Below are 27,278 nucleotides of genomic sequence, written 5' to 3' on the forward strand. Positions count from 1 at the left end.
AATTGAATATTTTTGTCAAAATGGTATCAAATCAAAACAAAAACCACAAAAATTCTGCCTAATTTAAAATAAAACAATGGCCATAATGTACCCCAGGAGTGGACTAAACTGAAACCTGCAATTCTAAATTAAACATTCTAAGAATACTGTGTGGTATATTCTACAGAGAAAATAGTCACGTTAATTTAACTTCTCTTGATGCCCTAGGAAACACCTACAACATAAATGTTGTAAATAGGTAAATAAACTGTTAATCATCTCTGAGCAGTTCATATATACTAGGATGCTCTCAGAATTCCTGCATCTAAGGACATGAAAGACTGAACAATGTACATTATCACTGATGATAATACTGTGACATTAATAGTGAGGCATTAAAAATGGCAATAAAAGATAAATACAAAATTTCTAAAGAAATATTCAACAACAAAATCATTACCTGGCCTGGAACAATAGTGTGTGTGAAAAGTTTATTCAGTTCCACTAATTTATTGGGAGTGATGTTAAACTTCAGTGCTATGGAGTTTAGGGTATCCTGGCTTCCAGCCTAGAATAAGCCAACAAACAAGATTCAGTATATAAAGCAAAGCAAAACAAAACTTCCTGTTGACAGACAACATTAATCTATTTGTGATACGAATGAATAAAAAAGCAATACATATATCTAGTTGTATCATGAAATACAGTGAATACATTCACAATTCTTAAGGAATCATGTTTTAAATGTTTTTCATTTCTGGGCTCCTTTATTTTCAATTTCANAAAAAAAAAAAATTGTATCATGACCAAATCTGCACTGACCTTACACTTACTTGGTGTGGGTGTGTGTCCCCTTTTTCCTTTACTCCCCTCGAATAATCAGTTCTCTCCCGTCCTTCCACCTCTGTTATAAGACCCATCTGAATGGGGTACACAAGGCTGGCAGCACAAGGCCTTCAACATCTTGTCTAAAAGGAAAGATGATACCCTTGGCATCCAAATGAGGGGGATTTGGAGAGGCAAAAATTGTCTGGGTCTCTTTAGATCTTTCTAAGAAAGGTGCACCCTGATTTCTAAACAGGACAGTCTGTTTCCAACGACAGGTATATCCCATATACTGGGGAACTGATAGTTTGGCTTTGACAGTTTGATGACATTAACCATAAAATCAGGTCATGTGTCACCTGCCTTATGTCACCAAACATCATTCTGATCATAATTTGATTTGGGGAGTCAAATGAGCTGGGTTCGGCTAGCAGCCCTGAGGCATTCTCACAGCTGTGTGATGTGAAGCAAGTTACTTGAAATCTTTGTGCCTCCATGTCCTTATCGGTAAAATGAAGAACTATCTCATAATGTTGTTCAAAAGATTAAATGAGATGTTGGACACAGTGTTTATCTCAGAGCCTGGCTCAGAGTATGTGCTTAACAAATGCTATTAGTACAAGTAACAATGCAGTAAACATAAGTAAATCTCCATCTGAACACAGTAAGGTGTTAAAACAATTATATACCATAAGCAAAAAGGATTTATTCCATAAATACAGGAGTGATATAACATTAACATGATAGATGTTTTGTTTAAAGGAGAAAAATCATATCTGATCACTTTGATACATGCTTAAAAAAAACATTTGATGAAATTAAGCAGGCATTGTATTTTTTAAAAAGAACAAAATAAAAAAAACAAAACTGTTAGACAACTAAGAATAGGAGTGAACTTCCCTTAACACAATGAAAAACTTTTACTTACTCTTTGATATTCATTAGAAATATGCTTCTGAAAAAGGGAGCCCTAAAGGATGTATATCAGAAGCAATTTTCTGTGGGAATGAAAACTGAATGGCTTCATGATGTCATTTCCAGGGGCACAGTTGCTCGTTAATTCCCTAAAAGCAGCCTGAACTAAGGCACTAGTGAGGCCCCCGCCCTAGCTTTGCAGAAGATTCCAGGGTGTGCAGTGGGAGAGACACCCATAGGCACTGCTCGGGCTTTACCCCACTCCTTTTATTCCTATTGTTCTGTGGAAGCCAAGTGCCTGAGAGCAATTCCAGGAAAGCTTTTAAGACTTCTGGGCATAAAATCTGCCACTCCACTGAATTACAACAGAGACTAATCTAATGTAATGCAAGGATAAACCACAAGTATTTCAGGTCATAAAAATAAACTTTGTAGTGGAGACAGGACAGCAGAAACACTACAAACATAATGGAGACAGTTTGGAATCCCCGAGTCTGAAGAGGGAATCCCAGCCATTCATAGGCGGTCGTCTTTCACAGCACACCAAGGCCACACCTGTGCAGGGTGCACTATAGATGTCCCCTTGTCCATCAATGGTTTCTTTAGAAATTAAGCACTACTCTAAACTCTCCTAAAGCATACCTGTATAAACTCAGATGAGCCCTTATATCAGAAACCACAAGCAAATATTAAAAGTAAAACACAAACCAATATAAATACAAGAATTCCTATGATCACGGTTTAAACTTAACTTTGTTCTAGAATCTCTAGTCAAAGCAACAGATAAGAAGAGTTTTAAATACTGAAAAGAAATGAAAATTTGATTATTAGCAGATGAATTGTCTAAAGAACCAACATCATAAAAAAAATCCAGAAATTATCACATTGTTCAGTAAGGTGGCTAGACATAGTATTTTACACTTAACAATAGCAATATTTTCAAAAAAAGTCCCAGGCACACTGTTATCAAACTAGAAAATATCTAAGAATAAATATAACAAGATGATGGCAAGATACATATAAAGAAAATTTGAAGGTTTACTGAAGTATATGAATGTTAGATTGAATAAGGGGAGGTACATATAATGTTCCTAAATAGGAAATCTCATTTTTGTAAATATTTCACTTTCTCTTAATGTTTAAATTAAATGCAATTTCAAATCAAATTTTTATTTTTTAATTTGGAAAAGGGAAACATGCCAAATCGAAAACCAGGTTTATCTAGAAATATAAATACATAAGACTATACAAAAAGAAAATTTTTTAAAGAGAAATGAGGGTAGCACCACTGTACTGATATTAAAATACATGATTACTGAGGTATAGCAATTAAAAGCTTGTGGTGAAATAACTGAAAATCAGAGCTGAAGAAAGTTAGTGTAAAATAAAAGTGGCTTTATAAACTAGTAAGAAAAGTCTGGCTTTTCCCATAAATGTCATGTAACTTCACGTTAGAAGGGAGGCTTTGGCAGTAGACAGAATGAATGAGACTCCTGGTCTGCCCTTAGCTCACTGAGTGACCTTGGACAAGAAAAGTTACTTATGAAAGACAGTTTCCCAGTGTGTAAAATGGGAATACCAGCTGGACATCTCCAGCGAGTTCCTGTCAGGATTAACTAAGGCAATTCTTTTCGGGTCAAGCACTCCGCAGTGTGAGAACTAAGAACTCAGGAAACCTTAAGGATTATTATTAAGTGATGCTGGGTAAACACTGGCTAAGATTTGGAGAAAAATCTAGATCACTCTCAAATCAATGTGGATGGATTCAATATTTAATGGTAAAAAATAAAGTCATAAGTGTCTTTGAAGAAAATATAGAACTTGTATTTGCTTAAAGAAATAACGTCTTCTCTATCAGTGATGCACACATCTCAAATTAATAGCCTGACTTTGTCAAGGGTGCGTCTAAAATATTCAATATTATTATTTAGCATTTTAAGGGAAATTTCTGGAATACTATAAACTGTTACAGTAAAATTTTTTAAAGTGTGTCATGAGGAGTTTCCATCTCCTGAGCATGGAGAGGGAGGGGACATGGGGAAAAATTAACTCTGTACTCAATGTGAACTCCATTGTTTTATCATCTGTTGACATAAAGGAAAATGTCAAGCAGTAGAAGTTATTTTCCTTCCTTTGAGCACATCACCGGCAATATAATCCTTCACTAGAATGAGTCACATTTAAGTAAAATCTATACTGCAAGAAGGGCAGGTGAGTTATCTGTCATGGAATGCTTTACCTCAGAGCCCAGTACCACCCTCAGCACTGAGCAGGCCCTCAAGTATTTGTGAAATGAATGGACTCTTCTCACTCTGCATCTGAGGAAACAGATTATTTCAGTTGTGCTGTCAGCTTCTGACTTATATTAGTCATAAAACCAAGGAGTATTTTGAATATAACTATGTATATGACCAGGTCAAGTAGTTAAGCCCAGAGAGAAATTTCAACCTCATCTTCATTCAAATTATAGCTCAGGGGAAATGAAACTCTACATATGGTCAAATTTTTCTTCCTTACTAAGAAACAACATGTTCTTGGGGCAGTGGAGAAGACATTAAAATTTTATTTAATGTTTGCCTTATTTTTCTCTCAGAGTTGATTCCAGGAAAGAAGAATGATGGACGATGGCTTCACTCAGGCTTTGGGGCCAGAGAGCTGGGCTTGAATCCCCGCCTCATGGTGATCTGTAGTGGGGTCTTCCTGAGTCACTCAGCTTCTAGGTTTTTTCATTTGTAATATAGGCCACTACCACCTGCAGTACACCATGATGAGTAGTAGATTCAATCGTGAAATAAAGCATCTAGCCCATAGGAGACACTCTTCCAAAATAGGTTCTTTCTGTTCTTCTTCAGGCCTGATGTTGCTTCTCTTTTCCTACTCTCTTTCCCAGTCTCAAAGCTCATTCAAAATGGCTGTTTTCTTTTTATAAATAGATCGAGGACCTAACTGGGTAAGTTTCAATGTTAGAAAAAAATATAGAAAATATAAAGACCCTTTCTACACAAATCAAAACAATATGTGGTCATTTAAACATACAGTTGAACAAAAAAAAGAAAATACCAATCACCCACCTTACCTCAGAGAAAACTAATGTTTGCAATCTGGTGACTTTAGTTCCAGCAGCAATCCATCCCCCGATTTGTATGCACGGAGTTATTTTTCTAAACAAAAAATGGAATCACATTGCCATCCTGCTTGTCTACTGTAACTATATTTTGTGAAAATTTCTCATTGTTTTTCTACATCATTTAATAATGGCACATAGTGTTTCATTTTATGTGATTTATGTTATTTTGATTCTCCCACTATTTCAAACACTGCAATGATAGCCACTATAGTTAAATCTTCTCTCATGCTCATGACTGTTTTCTTAGGGAGCATCTCTGCAAACAGAATTGTTGAGGCAAAGGGTATGCAAAAGATAAGGCTCTTGAGAACAATGGCCAAACTGCCTTCCAAAAAGATTTGACCGCGTGACTCTCCCACCATCAATGTTTTAGACTGTTTTTCCTGTGCACCTTCCCCAGTTCACTTCTAATTTGATTTTTCAAAATCACTTAACCTGAAAAATCACTGACCATTTATTTAGTGTAATCTATTGTCCTTCCCTCAGCCCAAACCACATTTGGGCATTTCTCTTTCAGTGAGACTTTTCATAATAAGACTGTGATATAACAGGACAGATTAGCGAATAAGATTTGCATTATGCAAACAACTATAATTATAATGGGACTAGGCTCTGAGCTCAAGCATCTAGTATAACAGGTTTTTTTAGACATGGCTGTTTGGTTCAGTGGCTGTACTTTTTGTTCTAGCAATGACAAGAAATTATTACAATATACTTTGTTATTAATGGGAGTGCTGGAGTCGTGAGAAGAAATGGAAGGAGCATCCCTTGAGTGAAAGCTGGTGCCGTCACAACCAGGCCACCAGGGGCAGGGGGCGGGAGAAATGGGGAGATATTTGTCAAAGAGTACAAACTTCCAGTTACCAGATGAATAAGTTCTGAGGATCTAATATACAGCATGGTGATCATAGTTAATAATACTGTAATATATACTTGAAAGTTGCTAAGAGAGTAGCTCTTAGATGTCCTCACCACAAAAAAGGAATGGTAGTTACGTGAGCCGAGGGAGGTGTTAGCTAAAGCTGTGGTGGTCATCATTTTGCAATACGCGTGCAAGAGCGTGCATCAAATCAACACACTGTAAACCTTAAACGTACGCAGTGTTATGTCAATTATATCTCAACATAGCTGGAAAGAAAGAATTATGGTGCCTTTTTATGCTCATGTTTATAGCCATATTTACAATAATTATGTATTTTTAATTTTATGTTAAGTTAGTTGCAACACTCACGACCAATTCTTTTATAAAAATGACATTTTCATTCGTGAGGCCTGGATTTTGGCATGTCTCAGAAAGGAACAGCTCTCTCCCTCTCAGTCGCTTTGTTTCAGGAAATGGTATGACACTAAAGGCATGTTTCCTAAGACCTTGTATGTCTGAGAAGGTCCTGATGCCTTTGAGCCTAAAAAACAACTTTCACTTCACAACTCTGAAAACGATTTAATTCCTCTGCTGTTCACTGCTGTGGAGAAGTCTCTGCCTGACTCTCTTCTTTGCTCCTTTGTAGGTAAAGGGTTTTTTTTTTTTTCATCATTTATCCATGCCTGTAAACATTTGCCAGTTTATCTAAGTGCTTGAGTTTTTCCCTTAATTCTGCCTAGATATGGTGAGTTCTTTTGATTTCTAAAGTAAGGTATGAGTTTCAGCTCAAGAAAGCATTCTTCTTATATTATGGCGGACTACTGCTTCCCTTCCCACTGTTCTGACCTCTTCACTAAGAACAACTTTTATTCTTAGACTCTTCATTCAAGCCTCTCATATCCGTCATCTTCTCTCATCACTTGCATTTCTTCTGCAACATTTCTGTACATCTTGGGGGAACTCACTAAGTTTGTCCTGTTCACCACCTAGGTTTTCATGGTATGGCTACACTTAAACATTATTAAGACTTCCCTGATGGTCCCCAAAAGCCCAAACCTAATTATTTCCATACTAATAATTTCAATTTATTTTACACCCAAACCCCTGAAGTCTTTATATTCTGTTTGATCATTATTTCTGAATAGAAGAACAATACTATTATATGTTTGTGGCTTGACATACTTTTATGTTTAGGAAATAATTTATCAAAATTACATAACTTTGGTTTCCTGAACTTGTTATGTGAAACAAAGAAAAATGACAGATAGGAAATTGTGATATTGTGATTCAGATTTGGTCATTCAGATGACCAAAATATATTTCTCATGTATATTTGGCCTTCATCCACAATTGCTGACTCACAGCTCCCCAAAGCCTTAAAATTTCCTTAGTGTTGAGAATGATTAATGTGTCTTTTGTTATGTTAATAAGGTGACTTTTGGAAAACCCCTAGGGATGATGGCAGCTTGTTGCCAGTGGAACCAACCCTATGGTAGAGGGTTGGAACTTTCAGCCCACTGCCGGACCTCCAGAGAGGGGACAGAGGTTGGAGGGTGAATCAATCCCCAATGGCCAATGATTTAAGCAGTCACGACTTTATAATGAAGCCTCCATAAAAATCCAAGAGGTTAGGGTTTGGGGAACTTCCAGGTTGGTGAACACAAGGCAGGGTCACACCTGGAGAGGGCCTAGAAGCTCTGCATACCTTGACAGCCCTGTGCATCTGTTCCAAATGTCTGTTCCTTTCATAATAAACTGGTAATCTAGTAAGTAACATCTTTCTGTGAGTTCTGTGAGTCAGTCTAGCAAGTGCATCAAACCCAAGGAGGGGGGAGTCGAAACCTCTGATTTACAGCCAATGGCCACACATTTTTAGAACAGGCACCATTTTGTTACATTGAGGCAATTCTAGTGACTCCATCTTTTAATAACATCTTAACTGTTGTGTCCCTCTAAGTGTCAGAAAATAGCAATCAATTATTACCCAAGACTTACATGGTACACAGATAAATCACAAGTAAAAACATTACTTTATCAAAGTATGCTTCCTTTGATCAGATTGGTAATGTTATAAATGTGAAAATAGTTACAGAAAGTATTTTCTTTTATATTGATTATAGAACTGTACATTTGTCTTAACATTGTTTTTGCAAAGCCCTTGGGTTTACTCTATTATTCAGTTCTCTATATTTTCTGATTAATATTAAAACTAGCTATAAAACATGTAATATGCAAAAAAAAAAAAGAAAAGAAAAGCCAACTCTCCCTTGCAATTTCTGTACCCAGAGAAAACAGTTGTCAACATACTGTTATAGATCCTTCTAGTTTGTTTCTCTACAAATTTATTATCATTTGTTATCCATTAACTTTTTGTTTGGACTCTGTATTATCTGGATGACTTCTTTTACACTAATGCATTTACCTCTTATCTGAAAAGTAGCAATTTCCAGGCCTTTTCCCCTGACATCTAGGCTCCTCTAGGCTAATCCACTTGGCACCTCAAAAACATCTCAATACAAATTCATTATCTTCTTTTCTCCTTCCTGAGTTTTCTAGATTGAAAATTCTTGACTGCTCTTTTTCTCCCTCACACACTACATTTAGTCACTAAACACTGCCGTTTCTCTGAGCAAAATCTCTCCTCAGGGTGCCCTATCTCATCTGCCCAGTTGCCCACCAGCAGCTCACTTTCACCCACTGTCCTTAGATTTATCTTAAAACAAAGAGTTAACAGAGTTCCCCCACTGACTACAGGATAAATTCCAAATCCTTATTGCCGCAGACTGGATCCTCCCATTTTGGTGACTTCTCCCCAGACTAGAGCCACGGAAAGCAGTTGCCTGGGCAAGTACCCTTCACTTGGTTTCATGCTCCACCTAGTGGTACAGAACAACATCCTAGGATAGGAATCCAGGAATACACCGTCAGCCCTGTGAGATCTAGCAAAACTGCCAAGATGGGTTTGTCTGCTAGAGTCAGATGTGAAAAAGGAACAAGGAACCCTGGAATTCAAAGGCCCACCTAGTAGTTTTACCTACGTAAGCACTGGGTTCTCCTAAGGAAATGCCCCAAACCTCTGACCATTGGCTATCATTGCCATTCTTGAGAGAAGATGAAAAGCTATGATGGCATAATAAAATCACAGGCTAATTCTGACCCAACTATTGTACTGTCACCTATATATATATCCTTCCAGAATTTCCATGAAACTCAAACAAATCAAAACAGTCTTCATTCATCTGTGGATTAATTTATCCACTCAGTGCACATCTGAAGAGCACCTATAGTGCTATAGATATTACGTAAAGCTAATAATACAGGGTTCAAGTCACAACAGCCTATAAATACACAAGCAGATAAATAAATCCATGATGACAATGAAGAAGGGAAGTCTAACCTGGGCAGGGATGGGGGGCTTCGTGGAAGAAATGATGCTTGTGCTGATTTTGTGAAGTCAAGTAAGAGTGAGGTAAAGAGTAGAGTAAAGGGTATTGTTTCAGACTCAGAGCATTACACATGCACCAGAAGCACCACATTAAAAAGCTATCCCAATGCAGCACCCACAGTGAGTATAGCATCACCACTAAAAAGAAACCTCAGTGGATATGACCATCAGTCTCCTTTAGGGGAAGCCTACAGAGCTAAATGTTTCCACTTTAAAATACTTCTTAAGCAACAGCATTTAAAGTAAGATGGAAAAAGACAATATTTTAAACTGCACAACTATACAAACCACACATGTTCAAATGTCCAATGTGTACAAGTCACACGTAAAACAAGATGTACAGTGCAATTTTCCTTAATCCTCTTCCTCTTTTTGGAAATAAGGGATCACACTCAACACTTTAAATTTTAAGAGGAAGTTTATTAATCGCACAGAAGTGTCTTTCAATAGGTTGACAGTTTCAGCTTTTTATAAAACAGTGAATGGCTTGAGAGGGAAAGTGTCCATTAAGCTATGTAATACACAATATAATCACACTAGCCCTCTGGATTGCTAGAAATCACACGCTTTCTGCTAGATACCTCATCTGCCTCTGTTGGAGCAATGTCAGCAAAGCCGCGCTTATTACCACCCCTATGGCAGCCCATTTTATCTTTGATGAGCGCTGTTAAGTTATATTAAATATGGAGGCAAAAATCGGTCTCCTGGTAACTTTAACCAGGACCCAAGTTTGAGGCCCTCTGGAGGAAGTGTCTTCTACAAGGCCATGATTCATGTGCTGTATTGCAGCATGTTCTCAGAGACCCCTCCGTCTTCTCTCTCTTAGCCTAGCAACCGTGAGTATACTGTAACCTGTATACCAAATCGAGTTTTGATTCATGGTTCCCTTTCTTTGCATTCTCTTTTGAACATACTCCGGGCCTGCATGTGACGGGAGCCGTAGGTGTGAGATGTATGATCCAAGTAAAGCAAGCTTATCACTTCCATCTTGCTATAATAGATATGCCACTTCTGCTAATGCAGTTTCAGATGCAATGACTATTCTGAGAAACTATAGAACACTAGACTCATTTTAAGATTCCCCTTCACTAAAACTCCCAAGTTGTCTTTCCCTGCAGATGCTAGGCCATATCTCCATCCATTTTCTGCTGCCTAGCTGATGCCACCGGTGCAGACATTTCTATAAATACTGTTATAGATATGCCTATATAAATTAAGAAAAATGTTTCTCCCACAGGAAGAGTGACCTTTCATTTGATAAATATTTATTAGCACACACTACCTGCAAGGTACTGTGATAGATGCTGGGAATACAAAGTTGAACGAGACACGCCAACATTATTTCATTTTCATCCCTTTACACAAGATTATGTATATAAAGCAAGGGCCACTGGCTCATAATAGCTGCTCAATAAACTTACTGTTATGATGATCAGTTACAAATTACAGTCTTAAAAATTACTACAGATTTTAAAAATAAAAGTTATATAATATTGCCAATACTCACCAATACTATAATATCTCTTTAGTTCTGTACGTCTGATCTCCTTCAACTGATTATTTTTTCTCTTTTTTTTCTCATCAGTAATATATTCCTCTTCCACAGCATTGCTGCACTTGTCTTGTTCTAAAATGACTGTATTAGTATCTTCTTTTCCAGTGTGAGTCCTTGTAGCTATAGCTGAGGCTGTCTCTACATTTTGTTTGGCTTGTTTTTTCTTTTTCAATCTAGAATGAGAACAAAAAAGGGCAAAATGTTGGAGAAATGATTTGTCAGGAGTTATATTAAATTCATGCTGTTTGGCTTTGAGAAATCAATTAACTGATATAGAAAATACTTTCTTTATATTATTGTTAACTACATTTTCCTGTTATATTTTTCTTTCCTAATCATTTAAAAATTCTTTCATGGAGACCTGTGGCCTTTCCTCAATTTTATATCCTCACCACTAATGTCCGAGAAAATTTATGGGAAATGCTCTAGACCTGAGGAAAATCTATAGGCTATTAAATGTTGAGTATTTTCTGTCAAGATATAGTTACCCAAATATATTGACATGTTTAAAGTGTTACTTTTTTTTTTTTAACTGTTTCTGGTTTTCAGTGGTACCTTTGGACTGCTGGGCAAACACATCTGTAAAAACAAATCCTTTATAATTGGCTCACACGCTGAGTATAAAGGTTTGGCAAGGTGTGAACTGGTTTAGGTCTAAGTAACTATTTTCCTTTACACGAATGACAGTAGTACTGAAGAAAGGGCTGTATTTCCTGAGGCAGAAGATGCTATGATGACAATAGATGGTTATCATAGGATTAGTAATAACTGACACATTAGCTAACATATTTGATGTTTTCAATTCTGTATTCCTGAGTCAAAGATGTGTAAGAGACTAAATTTATCATAATTCACTGGAATTCAGTAACTCAAAATATTTTCCAATTGATGTATCACTCTAATTAATCGACATGTCACTCTGAGCTTACTAGTCCTTAAGAATTTTACCATACCAGAATGTGAAAAAAAAGGACTTGGCCTCTACTGTGTGTGGTCTGCTCATATGTAAGTATTTCTTAGGATTCCTTTGCCCCCTTCCTATCTAGGCACAGTCAGCTTTCTCTATCACATGTCTATTTCCTTTGCTTTTTTGAGCATCTTTACAATTTGATGTTGGACAATGATAAGAAAATGTTTGGGAAGGAAAATAACAGTAGGGTAATATAGGAACTAAGGTTTACTTTTATACTGCTTTGCTCTGTGATGTTGGACAAATCAATTTAACAGTCTCGAGAGGCCCCTCGCTGAGGCTTAGCTACCTAACAGGGTCTTTTATTAGGATCAATTGAGATAATATGTGTCAACATAGAACACAAATGAACAGAAATAGCAAAATATCCCCTAATACAATCATATAATGACATGAGAGCTAAACATGTAAAGTATATAATACTTTCAACTTTTGAAATAAACGTCTCATATTCTAACAAAATATTTTAACTAGGCTGTCATTCATTGAACTGAGCAGCCAAGTTCTTAGACTTTCATTGTCTAATAAATGACATATGGTCCTAGAAGAAAGGATAGCTAGAAAAAAAACCATAGATGAATCTACTCCCCATCTCTTAGTTTAACTATCTTTTTATGTTTACTTGTTAAAAAAAAACAAAGCAAACAAAACCACAAATCAAGCAAAATTGGAGACTCACAGAAAGGAATTATATTAGTAAACACATTTTATTTTCTATCCTCAAATTTTAAAGTTTTTTTTTTTCTGGTAAAAGAGTAGGTGGCTCTTTGCAAAATTGAGTCAGATAATGCTCCTAATAAAACAATTTCTCTCTCGATCAAGATTTCTGTATGAGGCTGAAATTAATATGCAGTAACCTAGATTGCATACAGATCAGCTCTTTACTTAGGAAGGTTTATGCAAAGTGCAGATTTCTGTATCCCAAAGGATGCGCTGATCTCATTCTGATATATTGGCTTATCAAAAAACACACTAGAGATGAACCTTACTGCCCACTTCCAAAAATTATTCCTTCTTGGAGAATAAAGATACATCAAAAATGAGTTCTATGCTCCCTGAGATATGTTGCTTCTTAATCTTCTAAATTTTTCTATTTTAAGTTGACTTGAATGTCCTCATTTCACTGTCCCCACGATAATTAAACTCACTCGGAACTAGGGCACATGTTTTGATGAATAGCAGCACTGTTTGGGGACATCTCATTAGGGACTGGTTTTCACATGTGGAAATAACAAAATGGAATAAATCGTTGTATTCATTTTCCCATTTTTCCACACAGACCCATTATTGTCGATGCATATAGCCAAACATAGTTACTTCAGAAAAAAATGCTAGAAAATAGCAATACCTAACTCATTTCACAGAAAACAGAGTACAATTTAATACTTCACTAATTTTACAATCAGCTACATCTTTTGTTTTGAATAGAGTACTCACGAGAATTTGTTTCTCTGGAGGTTATCAACAAAACTGGGACATTCTGATCCTAAAACTGCACATCAAAGGTGAGTTCTAGAAGCCCACTGTAAAATCCTTCCTCCAAAGCATGGAAATACATTTTTAACACCTTTTCTAAGAGAGAACGACTGCCAGTCTGATGAATGTGGCATATAGTTCATGCTCTTGGAACATTCAGTTTTAAGGGCTTTTTATTTTTTAGGCCTTCTCTTTTGTTCTTCAAGTCAATATATATGTCATGGTTAAGACATTCTCACAATAGGGTTTTGTTATCACTAAATTAAGGTAAACTGAGAACAAAAGGTTATACAAGAAAATAAACTCCCCTTATTTCACTTAAGCTTTTTTAATGACCCCAAATGTTCGCTCATTTATATTGGGGACTAAAGAAAACAAACAAAAAAAACACTTGGCAAATCATCTTAAACAGATGAGTAGTTGTAAATAATGAGACATGTTTAACATTTGACTGCGGTGAATACAAGTCCAAAAAAATCCACCTTTATTTTGTGATGCTGCATTTATCTTCTTTAAAAGAGATCACAATTACATAAAGCAAGTGCTTATTGGTCAATCTCCTCTCACTATTGTAACCAAGCCCTGTCAATTCTATTTCCTAAATCTCTCCCTCTCAAATTCACCTTCTCTTCTTGAGCTCTACTCTTGTCAAATCATTTTAGGCTTTCACCATGTCTCTAACTGGACTATTCTTTACAATATAACATCATTCTTTGCATTATTATGGACATGATACATGTTCATACTAGAAAATTTTGAAAATGTAAAAGAGGAAAAAGAATGAAACAAATCAAATAAAATGCTACTATTAAGAAGCAATCACTCTTTTAAGGAAAGAATGTAAAAGCCAGAAGATAGGGAAAGTACACTATTGAGACCTTCCCCAAGGGCAGAAAAATGAGGCAGTAACGGCTCATCCTGATTCTGAGCCTCTTAATTCTACCTTCCCATAAAGGAATATTAAAGGGCTTATTCTGGAATCTCTTGGCTTTCTTACATTAACATTGTGTGTACTTGTAGGGACACACACATACTTCACTTTCCCCCCTACTAGTATCCCAACCCAGAGTTAGCTGACTGAAGAAATAAATAAGGTGATAATGCTAAAGAAAGCATTTTTAGTAGCGGAATGAACTGTTTTCCTCTGAAGCTTTTTCCTTCACTAAAAGAAATTTTACAGCAGCAACCAATGCCAGGGCCTTGAGCCAGTTCCTTTCTTTGTCTCTGCAGAGGTCTCTTCTGTTCCTCGCTGATATCTAGTGGAACGCAACACAAAACGGCACCAAATGATGAGAGGAGGCTTTCATTAGCACAGTCAAAGCTTCATGAAAGTAGGGAATTGTCTAGGTTTTGTTACACACCGTACTCCCAGGGACTATGCATGATACACATTTCCGCACTCAATAAATATTTCTTGAATAAATGAATAGATAAATGAGGCTATGCTCTAATTTGGCTGAGATCTGCTGTCGTAGCCAGTGCTCTCCTACTAATACGCCATTTTGCAGCTTTCTCTGAGTAGCGGCATTGTTCTCAAAAATAAACTCCCATCACCTTCTCACTTAGAAATTTATTTAAAGAGAAAATCAATTAGCCACATGTCACTAAAAATGTATTAAACTATAGACTTCTTTAATTAATATTAAATTAGTGATTCTATATGACTCCTTTCCTTAATTCCACCGTTTGAAGTCCACATGTTTCTGTAGAAAGTGCCACAGACATAAATACCTAGCATGGCATTTTCCAATATGGTGGCTACTTACTAGCCAGCCACCTGTGCTTATTAAATTTAATGAAAATTAAACAGAAATGTTAAATTCAGTTCTTCAGTTGCAAGAGGCATACATTTCAAGAGCTCAACAGACTGATTTCCTAGTGCGTCCTGTACTGGACAACACACGTAACAGAATACTTCCACTATCACAGAAAGGACGAGACAGTCCCGACCTAGAGCTACTGATTCAACAGTTAGCCCTACTATCACCAGACGAGAGAGGGAAGGGTGAAGATAGAGATCATTTAATATTTAAAACTCACTGAGTATATGCATAGAATATGTCTACAAGGTACACAAAAAAATGTGTTTCCAGCAAGTCAAAGCTAGTAGCTGGGGGGAAAGAGAGTAAAAAAAAATACTTTTCACTGTGTACTTTCTTGTACCTTTTGGATTTTATAGTATGTATAATAGTAAAAAAAATAATTTTTAAGTATTTAGTCTTTGAAGTCTCCTTCCTACTATAATAATTTAGCTTGACAAATTTTAGAAATTGAGCTTTACTTTTTAAAAGAGATTATGAAAAGTTTGGAAGAACTTTCTTCTAAACAGCAACTACTCTGTGTTGGCCCCAGGCTGAGGTGCTGTGCTATGTACTTTACAAATATTACCCTAGCCTCACAAAAGCCCAACAAGGTAGGAAATCTTATCTCCATGTTACAGATAAGAAAGGGAAAAGGCTGAGCCAAATTAGGGCCATTTCCTAAAGTCACAGGGCATAGTTAAGTTGTGGAGCAGGAATTCACAACAAAGTTTAAGCCAATGGCCACAGGGCCTCCTAGGACTTCTCCTAAATGTGTCCTATGGCCTCGTATATACGTATATCTTGACTTTACACTAAAATCCCCTGGACTTTGGGAATACTATGAACTATTTAGGGGAGAAGGACCTGGCAATCTAGTGGGTTTCAATGGAGAGCCCGCTCACAGGAAGGAAAGATTGAGGTTTTGAGGCTTGGCTCTCTGTGTAAGCAGCTCTTACCTTCTTTGGAAATATGATATAGTCTCCAGAACTTCTAAGGTAAACAAAAGCAAAACGCTGGCACGGCTTTCAAGGTCTATCTGGCATTAACAGTTACACGTGGGCTAAGATTAGGAAATGCGTGAAAGCTATTTTGAGGTAAAAAAAAATATTTAATATCAAAACTAAACCTTCCCAAGAGCGTGCACTTCCCTGTGCTCCTCATTTCTGATTATGTTTTCCTTCTACTACAGAGCTCCCAGATCTGGAGAGGCCGAGAGAGAACACCATTCATATACAAAGGATGTTAAAAAAAAAAAAAAAAGGCAAGAAAGCACTGCTCTATGACTGACACACCATGAGGGCAATATAGTCTTTTCATTGTTTAGTTTTTTGTTTTTTTTATTTCCTTAAGCATACCCTTCCTCCTTTGTGTCTCATTTCATCCAGTTATAGGTCAAGAGGGGAAGAGATTTGATCTATGGCACTCCAGAGAACATATTAATGAATGAGAGGAAGTCATAGAGGAATAAACATGAGTCCAATATAACTTTGTAACAGAGCAATCCAATAATGGAACTGGCTGCTTCACAAACTAGTGAACTGCCCATCACTAAAAGTACTCAAGTGGGTCAGACTGAAGTTCTAAACTCCAAAACCACTTGTAATAGCCTTGCATGTTTTTTATTGATATAACTGGCATATAACATCAATTTCAGGTATACAACATGATTTGATATTTCTATATGTTGTTAAATGACTACAATAAGTCTAGCTAACATCCATCACCACATATAGTTACAATTTTTTTGTTGTGATGTAAACTTTGAAGAACTACTTTCTCAATAACAACACAGTATTTGTGTTCAAATATACAACACAGTATTATTAACTATAGTCACCATGCTGTCCATTAGATCCCTATGACTTATTTCAAGCTCCCAGTAAACTGGAGGTTTGTACCTTTTGACCACCTTCACCCATTTCACTCACCCCCAATACAGTCTTTTTTAATACAAATCTTTCTCCCCAGAATCACCTCTGTAGGATGTTAAAAACAAAATAACAGGCCCCAAATGGAGTTACTTATGCTAAGCCCCACATCACCAAACTGAGTTTTAATACCTAATTAGTTTCCACTCCAGAAGTGGATAGTAAGCCAATCAGAATACCACCCCCCNCACCCCCGATCAGCTCTAGCTAGGTAATCTGCTCATGGACCCCTGCCATTCCCTAAAGGAAAGTAGTCTTGCAATAACCCACCAGCTCTTTCGCCCTAGTGTAGCTTCCCTGTTCCTGCTCCCTCCTGCCTGTAGAAATCTCATTTTCTACAGCTCCTCAGAGCGCCTTTTTATCTGCTAGATGGGATGCTGCCTAACTCATGAATCATGGAATAAAGCCAGTAAGATCTTTACAATATGCTCCATTGAATTTTGTTTTTTAACAAGAAAAATGAGTGCTAACATAAAAGATGTAAAAATGAGAGCTAACATAAAAGATGTAGACATAACATTATTTTATGAAAAAAGTAGAATAGTGTTATAGTGCGACCCAATATTTGTGGACTAAAACAAAAAAAATAAAGCAGAAGCCTCCAACGCTAATATACCTATATATCTAAACCCGTGTGTGTATGTGTGTGAGTGTGGGGGTGTGTGTGTGTGTGTGTGTGTGTATCCATTTAAACATATATGCACACGGGTTTAGATATATAGGTGTAGAAAATGGTTGGTTGGTCAATAGGCAAGGAGAGAGAAGAGGGGTAATTTTACTTTACATTTATATAATTTGATAGTGTTGACATATTTGTACAGCAAGCATGTGTTACTTTTGTAATCACAACACCGATACATTTGTAAAAGTTAAATTTATCTGCAGCTATGGCAACAGTCTCTAAGTTTCTGCTAGTGTTTATTCTTTCTCTGGAGCCCAGCTATCACAGCGAATTCCTGCACTGCAGTCCACTCCCTTCCTTATCAGACAGAGCTGGTCTGTCACCCTCAGGAGACCTCTGGATTCTCGTTCTTGGCTGTTCCACTGCAACCTTGTCATTATATTGTTCTGACCTTCAGAGTCTAGGCTGTTTTTTCCTGGTTGTCTAAACCTGACTCCTGCCAGACTCAGGGAAATGGGGTGTAGCCATGGAATGAGATTGGCATTTGGGCCAGAAACATCTGCATTTGAACCTTGGGCAAGTGACCAAATCTAATGCTCACATTCCTTGGCCTTAAAAGGGAAGTAATAGCCTCAGGTGGGTTTCTGCGACAAACTAAATAGTGCACAGAAAGCTTACTTTTACTATTAAACACAATCTGTGCCTGGTTCACAGTAAGAGCTGAATACCCAGAAGTGACTACTTCTTTGTGCTGTAGCTGTTGTCCTTCCTGAGGGATTTCTCAGGATCCAAGTAAATGAGGTAACATACAGAGCCGTATAATACAACAAAAAAGGCATTTGATAAATTCTAGATATTATGTGTTCACATTTTTCTCACTGTAAATAAATATTAATTTTATTTAACTCAGCTATGAATTTAGTCACCGGTACAAAGCTATTTATTATTTATAGGAGAACATCACTTCTGGTATTCCATTTCATTTTGTAGATTTCACAAATAAAAGGTTGGTTTTCAGTTTCCACTGCAAATTCCCAATTGTAATATATGCCAAATAAAACCAAACTTAAAGCCAGTGGGGGGAAAAGTTTTAAAAATATATATCATTTGATGAAAATTTTCTCTTGGAATTATGATCAAATAAAACAAAAAGTTTAGAAGTGATCATTGAAAAATATGTAGATATACTTGACTTTAGTGCCACCCTTTGAGGTGTGCATTCTTTTTAACTTTATCTAATTTTGATAATAAGGTTTTCACCCCTAACAGAATTTACCAGTTACAGTGCAAATACTCTCGTTCAAAAAAAAAAAAAATCAATGCAGTTAGAACAACAGATCCTTTGGCTTTGAGTTCAATAGTGATACAGCCATGTAGGTGAACACAGAAATGGAATTTCCCCTGACCTCAAGAAACAACTAATTCTAATAAAGACCACTAAACAGAATGCCAGTCAAGGACAAACCACAACATTTTCCCTTTTTAACAATTTATTTTTGCTATTAAAACAGTGATTGGGTTAACTTTTAAGGGACACTGGTCATCAAAGGGCAGGTGCAAACTCTCACACTGTCAGAGGAGCCTTGCGGGGGGGTTCATACGGGACATGTCAGAGAACCTGACATGTTCCCCTCAGTACCAGGATGAAAGAGGCACTGCCACAAAATGGATGCACACTGTGGAGAATGTTTGTCTTTCTCCACAGTTTGTCTTTCTCTTGATGAAACAAGACTGGCTTTTGTGGCATATAGATTGCCGTGTGGGAGTCTGGTTCCCTTTTCTAAAAGTCAGGAGGCTGACTCACAGCCTGAAAAAGCTATAGGGAAAGCAATGGCACCGACAAACGTAACATGGGCCTCAGCTATACACTGAGGAAGGGAACCAGAACAGGAAACTTCTTCCAGGTGATTCGAAAACTGTGTTGTGCTAAGAGGAATCAGCAAAGTCCTACAAATATGGCATTTAAATATTAGGAATTTTACTGCTTATCATCCATGAATAAGCTAATAAACATAGCAATACAGAAGTTAATCAAAATGTACAAATAGACATGTTAAGAAGTATAAAGTACTTGAAAGATCTTTATTCTCTTTTGCTTTGCACTGGTATTCCATATGTGATTTATTTAATCTAATCATAGATAAACTAACTGGCTACATTAGTTTCCTATGGCTACTATAACAAATTGTCACAAATTTGGTGGCTTAAAACAACGCACATTTATTTTCTCAGTGTAGAAGTCAGCTGTCTGAAATCAGTGGCAGGGCCATACCACCTGCACAGGTTCTTTTCTTGCCTTTTCCAGCTTCCAGAACTGCATTCCTGTGGTCCCTTCCTCCATCTTGAAGCCAGCAGCATAGTATCTGTCTTCAATGTCATGCTGCCTTTCTCTCTGTAGTCAAATCTCAGTCTCCTTATATGGCAACTGAGATCGCATTTAGAAGCCCATCTAGAAAATTCAAGGTACTCTCAAGATCCTGAACTCAATCATATTTTCGAGAATTCTTCTGCCATATAAGGTAACATTTACAGGTCCAGGAATTAGGACCTGGACATCTTTGGGGGCCATTATTCAGTCTTCCACACTGGGTAAATTAGCTTTTGTGTTATAAATAATTGTAAACTAAGCATCATATCACTATAGGATCTTAGTGTTTCATGTACAAATCATTACTATGTCTATACAATGCATTATCTATGTATCTTTAAAAAGTTCACTGCTGGACGACAGGTTAGCTCAGTTGGTTAGAACGCAGTGCTCAGAACACCAAGGTTGCCAGTTGGATCCCAGTGTGGGCCACTGAGCTACACCCTCCACAACTAGACTGAAAGAACTATCTGACTTGGAGCTGACGGGTCCTGGAAAAACACACTGTTCCCCAATTTAAAAAAATAAAGTTCACTGCTGGCAGTGACTTGCAGTAAATACATATTTCTAAAGAAAAATAAGTTTATTTAGGACTATACTGAAATCTCAAGGTGCAATGTAAGTATCACAGATACTGAATTTTTGTTTTATGTTGGGTGACCTCAAAACAGCCTCTTGGAGGTGGGGATATTGGAAGGAAATTTTTAACAGGATTTCTAAAAGGTTAAATCTCATTTTTAAATCTGATTACTTCACTCTTCCCTTAAATCTGCTATTCACTGTTTACATGATCACTTACAAAGCCAAGGAAGTCTTCCAAATATATTTTTTTCTTTCATTAGAGTTCCTTAGTGTGCCCAGAAATCTTTTTTTGTTGTTGTTCAGTTAATTTTTAAAAACATACATTCTACTCAAAATGAATCATATGCTCAAACTCCCAAATAACTTTTACGGAAAATGGCATTGAGATACATTTCAATGACATAATACTTCAATATAATAGCAATATATTTCAGGGACACAATTCTTCTGGAGAAACAGGAAAATTGCGATTTCTTAAAGACATTTGCATAGCTGTCTTAAATCTTTTCAAGCAGAAATACAATGATGCCAGGAATTTTGTTCTCAGATTTTAACCTAATTCCCTGTTAACTGCTTAAACTATAGGAGAATGGAGGAAAATAAAAGCTAAAAAAATACAATCCTGAAAATTATCAGTTTAGTATATAAATTAATGCTCTCCTGAAAGCCTAGTGAAACATAACATTTATGATCCGCATAAATGGCCTGTTGACAGAAAACAATTATGAATGGCATAAAATTAGAATATGCTCTAACTCAACTTATCTCCCTCCTCCCAACTTTTAAAATATATTCTAATAATTTTAACTGCTTTTGAACAATTTTAGACATACCCTTTTATGATGTTATTTCAATGTCATAAACTAGAGATGGCCTCATAACTTGTCCTCTATTACTTTCAGAAAAAATAATCTAATATCAGGTATAAAATTTTTAAAATTATTTTGGCAGATGCCTACAATTTAGTTGGTTTACATCCAATATGTTCATTCAATTTCTTAGAGGTATTCTTTTAATTGATATATACTGGCCATATCCTTGTGAAGTGACATTGCGCAAAAACAGGATTCAGGGGTAGGAGACTAGCAATACTTATTTTAAAATTTTTCCCTTCTGAAATTAGTGTAGAATTCTGGGGTGGGCAATTCATTCATGTGTAAGGGTGAACCAAAAATAGGTTTTTGAAGAAACATCCTGGCCCTGCTTTCAAATATCTGAGGGCCCATTACTAGTGCTATCTAACCACATGGGAGTCTTGATTGGGCTCCTCAAAAAGCCTCGTCAGTGGTCATCTCTCAAATACACTAGTTTGCTCCTAACCAACCAAAAGGAACACCTGTGGTATAATAAATACATATTTGATCTTTGCCCCTCCCCCTCCCATGCCCTGGTTTCTGGCACAGAGTTCCTAGAACATTTGGAATCTCCTAAATTATAAGAATGTCTTTTATATGCTATGAGATGACTCTTTGAGGGGGGAGTGGGGGAGCTGGGCAGGGGGAGGGGGAGAGAGTGCAGGGGAAAAGGAACCTAGATAACTTGGGGATAGAGGCCGACCACCAGAGACACCAAACCTTGATTAGAAGCTTAGAATATTCAGCACACCTCCAAACCTCCGAAGGTGAGAGAGGCTAGACAGTGATTAAATCATTGGTTGTTCGTGACTGAACTCAATCTTGCCTATACAATGAAACCCCCATAAAAACCCTGACATGACAAGGTTCAGAGAGCTTCCAGGTTGGTGAACACATTGAGGTATAGAAGGGTGAAGTGCCCAGAGAGGTCTTGGAAGCGCTGCACATTCCCACCCTACACTTTGCCCTGTATATCTCTTCCACTGGGCTGTTCCCGAGTTAAACCTTCATAATACATGGGTATGCATGTATTAAACCTTTATAATACATGGGTATGAATATGTAAAGTGTTTTCGTTAGTCCTGTCGGTCATTCTAGTGAATTTGAATCTGAGAAAGGAATTGTGGGAATTTCCAAATTTGTAGCCAATTCACACAGAAATACGAGTTAACAGGGGGCCCAGCACTTATGACTAGCATCTGAAATGAGGGCTGTCTTGAGGGTCTGAGCCCTTAAACCTGTGGAGTCTGACACTAACTCCAGGCAGTTAGTGTCAGAATTGAATTGCATGGCTAGACACCCAGCTGGTTTTGGAGAATCTGAGAATACCAGATTGTAGACTTTACCAGAGGACCAATCTTCAGTACAGCGGAGAAGATGGAAGTGAGATTGATAAAGACTTCTACAAAAAACATGCAGGCCACCTTTTTTCTCTGATCAAAGATGGATGACTGAAGGCCTACTGCTTGGCCCATGAGCACGTTGTAAAAATTCAAATGACTGAATGATAAGCATTTAAATGGGGACGTTTCACATAAAAATCTGGACTCACATAAAAAGCCTCACCTTGAAGAATGAGAAGACATAACGGCACTGGTCTAGAACCCCCCCAATGGCAGAGCAGGATGGAATTGAGCAACAGCAGAGCCCCTCCTCCAAAAGGGCATGTGAGGTCCATTCACCAGTCCCTGAGAAATCCTTCCCACACTGCCCCGGGGCCTGAGGCTGGCAGCTAGAACTTATCACCCATTCATTTACATCACCGCTTTGGTCTCTAAGGTCACTGTTTGCATTACTTTGCTCCACACAGCATAAAGTTTTATTCTTGGGCCAATTCAGGTCATCAGAAAGCTGCAGTCTTGGGCCACATTGTGTTGGCCCGCTGCAGAACGTCTTTTACTGAGTCATTCGTTCGTGTCACCCTCTCTTTTCAATAAATTGCTTTTATTGATGTTGTTAAAGACACTGCCACTACAGTTTTTACTGTTCCTTTTACAAAAGGCATTAAGTCCTATATGATTAAGTCCAGGGCTAGGAAGGGCTTTGTCGCCTGGGGAGCAGGTATGTGCTCTACTCATGAATAGAAAGACCTATGGAAAAGAGTCCTTTTTATCATTGACCATAAAGTCCTTCTGAGACAACTACACAAATAGTAACATGCAGTTTGATGTGCTATTTTTCATCCCAATTTATATGTTCCCTGGTCTGGAGTTCTATTTTTAATTAGCATTTTATAATTGTTTTATAAGGGCAACAAAGAGAGAATATATTAATGTATGGATAATTGCAGCCTCATTTCCATGCGACCACCTAATGGAAACTTTGGGTGTGATTCTCAGCTTTTTTCTCTTTCCCTGTTTCTGGACTTCTTAACGCAAATGCAAAAAATGAATTGGGGGAGACAGAAATGGAAAAGGACATATAGTGAGAGGGGAAACAGAAGAAAAGATACCTAAAAATGTGGGGTGAGGGGGGGGAAGGGGTAGGAGAAGGACTGACTGGATTTGGAGAGAGTTTTGGTTAGGTTTCAAGAAGGAGGGTGAGTTTAGGGAAACAGCTGACAGCATGTAAAAGGTACGAGAGATAGGGAAAGATAATTTTTTATAAAGTTATATATAACACATTTACTCTCCTCTTAAATGTTTTCTGAGAGGTAAAGTAAATAACTTGAATTATTTTCAATTACTATCTCTGTCATACTTATTTCTTTGAATGTGACTTAATGCTGGGACTGGGCCAAAACAAGGTTATACATGGGTTACATATGGATAGTTTTTATAAGGTGCCTCTAATCTTTGTGGAACAAGGTGAGGCATGAACGAATGAAAGAACAGATAAACAAGAAGTGAACAAACTTCAGTCCTGGAATGAGAAAGCAGGCTGGTTGTAAGTTGAGTGATCTATGTCACATCTCACAATTCCCTCGCCACTCGAACACTTGCCCGCACCCCCCAGAAAAAGAGAACAGGACTTTCCTTTCATGAACTCTTCTTCATATCTAATATGTCACTTGATACACTGAGGTGAAACAAAGTACATTCTATGCCATTAACTGAGTAATTAAGACACCCTCTCCAATAGCAACCTTTACCAAGCAACTTTCACTTGGACTTTAGTATACCTTCTTTTTAATGTTGCAATAGTTGTTGATAAAAAGCAAGATAATTTCTCATAAATATTTACATAGTTTTAAATGTTCTGATCTCAGGAATTCCTTTTAATTTTAATACATGTTATAAAACTTTTAAACTTTTACAATATTTGAATAGTCATCCAAATTTCCTGTGGGTTTCCATGTTCCTGCATTAAGCCATAAGAAAACTCAGCTGGACTTTAATTTGGCTGAGATTAAAGAAGGCTTCAGAAGAAAACCAAATGTAATGATAACAATATTTCATAAGATAGAGGGAAATAAAAATGTCTTTAACTATTACTGAGACTCTGCAGGGAGTATGTTCATTCAAATAAAAGTCAAATATAAGGAAATGTCATTGCTGTTTATATGTATTATGGCAAAAACGCTCCAATCAATAAAAAGCAAAGCTCAATATTTAACACATGTATACAGTACAGTTTCATAGTGGCATGGGCAAAACCTAAAAATCAGCATTTATCAACTATTATATCCTTAGTAAGATTACTATACACACAAAAAAATAAGGTACTCTTTATCAATATATTAATTCTTCTATATTCAGATATTGTTTTAGGGAACTTGTGATGTTAAAGAAAGCACTGAATTGAGTTTTCAGAATGCTACATACAGCAGTCATAATACCAAAAAATCTAAAATGAAAAAATAATAATTTAAAATGATAAAATAACTACCTAAGCTAATAAATTATCTTCTCCATTTTGTTTTCCAAGACACATAACTCATAAAGTCTCAGGTAAGAAAGCTCCTTAAAAGTTATCTCATCAAATCATCCAATGATGGAATACTATATTTGTAAATTCTTTCAAAACACTCCAGTATCTGCAAACTCACTGAGACTCAGCATATGTCATTCTTTTTTTTTTTTTAAATGTTAACTCCAGTACCTAGTTCAGTGTCTGACACACACGCTAGATAATTGTAGTGGGCTTTTGTTGGCCTCCCTACAATCTTTTCCTCCTTGTTTTGACATCAAGGGCCAATTTTCAATAGAAATACCCTTCCCCCATTTTTAATACCATATCTGGGTAGGGTTCCACCCCAGCTGCAGGAATGAAAAATACTTGACCCAGGTCTGTCCAATCAAAGAACTGAGGCCCCTTTGGACAGCTGCCCAACTGCAGTAATGATGCCAAGAACCAGCACATGTTCTAAGCTGGTCCAATGAGCATGAGTCTCAGATCTTGTATGACCTACTGGTAAACACACTCGATTTGCCTACCATTGCACAAGGGAGGTCCTGAGCTGGCAGTGTTTATCAAGTAAGACCTGAGAAAGAAGACTAAAGAATGGAAAAGCTTAGATTCAGAGAAACTGAGCCATGAAGACATGGGCCCCAAATCATGGCATTCCTGAAGTCAAATCTAAAATCTAACTCAGGGCTTTTAACATATGTATGCCAATGAATCCCCCAACTCCCTTCTTTTTCCCTAGGCTAGTTTGATCTTCTGTAACTTGGCACCCTTCTCCCTCAAAGGAGAAAGAGATCCTATTATGAAAATGTACATGTGAATGACCCCAAATGTGGACTGGCTGAACTAGGGTTGGATGGCAGCTGGGAAGCTGGCCATCTTTATCATGTGGCAATAAATGGGTGACTTCTGTATCATAAAACTAGATCATGGGTCTATCAATGCTGTATTATTAGGGGACTTAGAAATTTTAGGATTCTGGAGTCAATTGTCTATTTCTTTTAGACTTCCACAAGGTCTTACAAGAAAGAAACAAGCTTGAGCTGTAACTGATCTGCTGAAAGTAGAGCCAGATGAAAACACAACTCTGCTAAGAAAAATCCTTTGTTTGTGGCTTGCAACAGCTGAGAGTCTGGTGACCCGGATTCTTGCAGAGGCGGGGAAGTCAAATTATCTGCTCCAAACCAAAGTAAGTTCAAGGAAAGCAGGGGAGCTCACTGTACTGAGATGAGCATCTGTGGAAAGCTGAGCTTCCTCGGGCGCCTCCCAAATATCTCCAGTTATTCCTTCTGCCACATAGAATGATGGTGCCACTGCACTGATGCTGATACAATACAGTCCAGGGCTCCAAAGAAGCAAATAAATAGTGCCTCCCCAACCCACGACACTGCTTTTTACTGCCCTGAAGCAGAGACTCAGGGGGTAGTACTACTGTGAAGACTAAGGAGATGGGCTGAGCACCACCAGTTCACTGCTGAGAGACCAAAATCTCCTAGCCAAATTCTATCTCCATCCAAAGACCAGGACTCAGCCAAATCTATGATTCTTATTAATAGCCTATGGTGTTCAGGCAATGAAAACAGAATGAAACTCTGCTCAATCTTTAAATAGGATTGTATGGCCAGAGAAACATCTGATTTGTCAAACAAAATGCACCTGTAATTGCTCAACTGCAAAAGTAATCTCTAGGTCCCCAAATCTATGCCATTAGAAAATGGGCTGCTAGAAGTCCAGCTCCCCGAAGAGGCTCCTCCTGGATGTTGCCAGGACAGTGGACAAGAGCGAGCCACTATGAGCAGGGCTGGTGGCTGCCGCAGAGCTGACCAGGGATCTCACTCCACTGCCAGGGTAGACAGAACCTGCTGGTCCTGTTCAGCCAGATCTGGTGAGGGCAGCCAGCCACTGGCCAGGGTGTGCTTCTCCGTGCTCCGGTTCCCAAGTGAGAGTTTTCACCTCAGTCTCAACAGGGAGACTCTAAGTTAGACTAAATGAGCTACCAGAAAACACTCTTGCTCTTTCCTACCCAGTAAGATATGCAGCTGGAGCTGCGGCAATCTTTCTGTCCTCACATAATGAGGGTCTAGAGCTACCCCAGGAACTCACTGAGGGGCCTGAGGAGGAA

The 27,278-nt window shown here is 37.6% G+C and overlaps 1 protein-coding gene across 1 annotated transcript in view; it reads right to left on the minus strand.

Annotated features, from left to right (window-relative positions):
* The window catches only part of NCOA7 (nuclear receptor coactivator 7), a 90,252-nt gene that overhangs the window by 28,833 nt on the left and 34,141 nt on the right, over window positions 1–27,278 (minus strand). The window contains exons 3-5 of the mRNA XM_019662137.1: window positions 10,661–10,881; window positions 9,735–9,817; window positions 354–547 (exon numbers count right to left, since the gene is read on the minus strand). Of these exons, the coding sequence (XP_019517682.1) occupies window positions 354–547; window positions 9,735–9,817; window positions 10,661–10,881 (498 nt within the window). The remainder of the gene's footprint in view (window positions 1–353; window positions 548–9,734; window positions 9,818–10,660; window positions 10,882–27,278) is intronic.

Source organism: Hipposideros armiger, unplaced genomic scaffold (assembly GCF_001890085.2).
Source record: "Hipposideros armiger isolate ML-2016 unplaced genomic scaffold, ASM189008v1 scaffold_367, whole genome shotgun sequence".
NCBI lineage: Eukaryota > Metazoa > Chordata > Mammalia > Chiroptera > Hipposideridae > Hipposideros > Hipposideros armiger.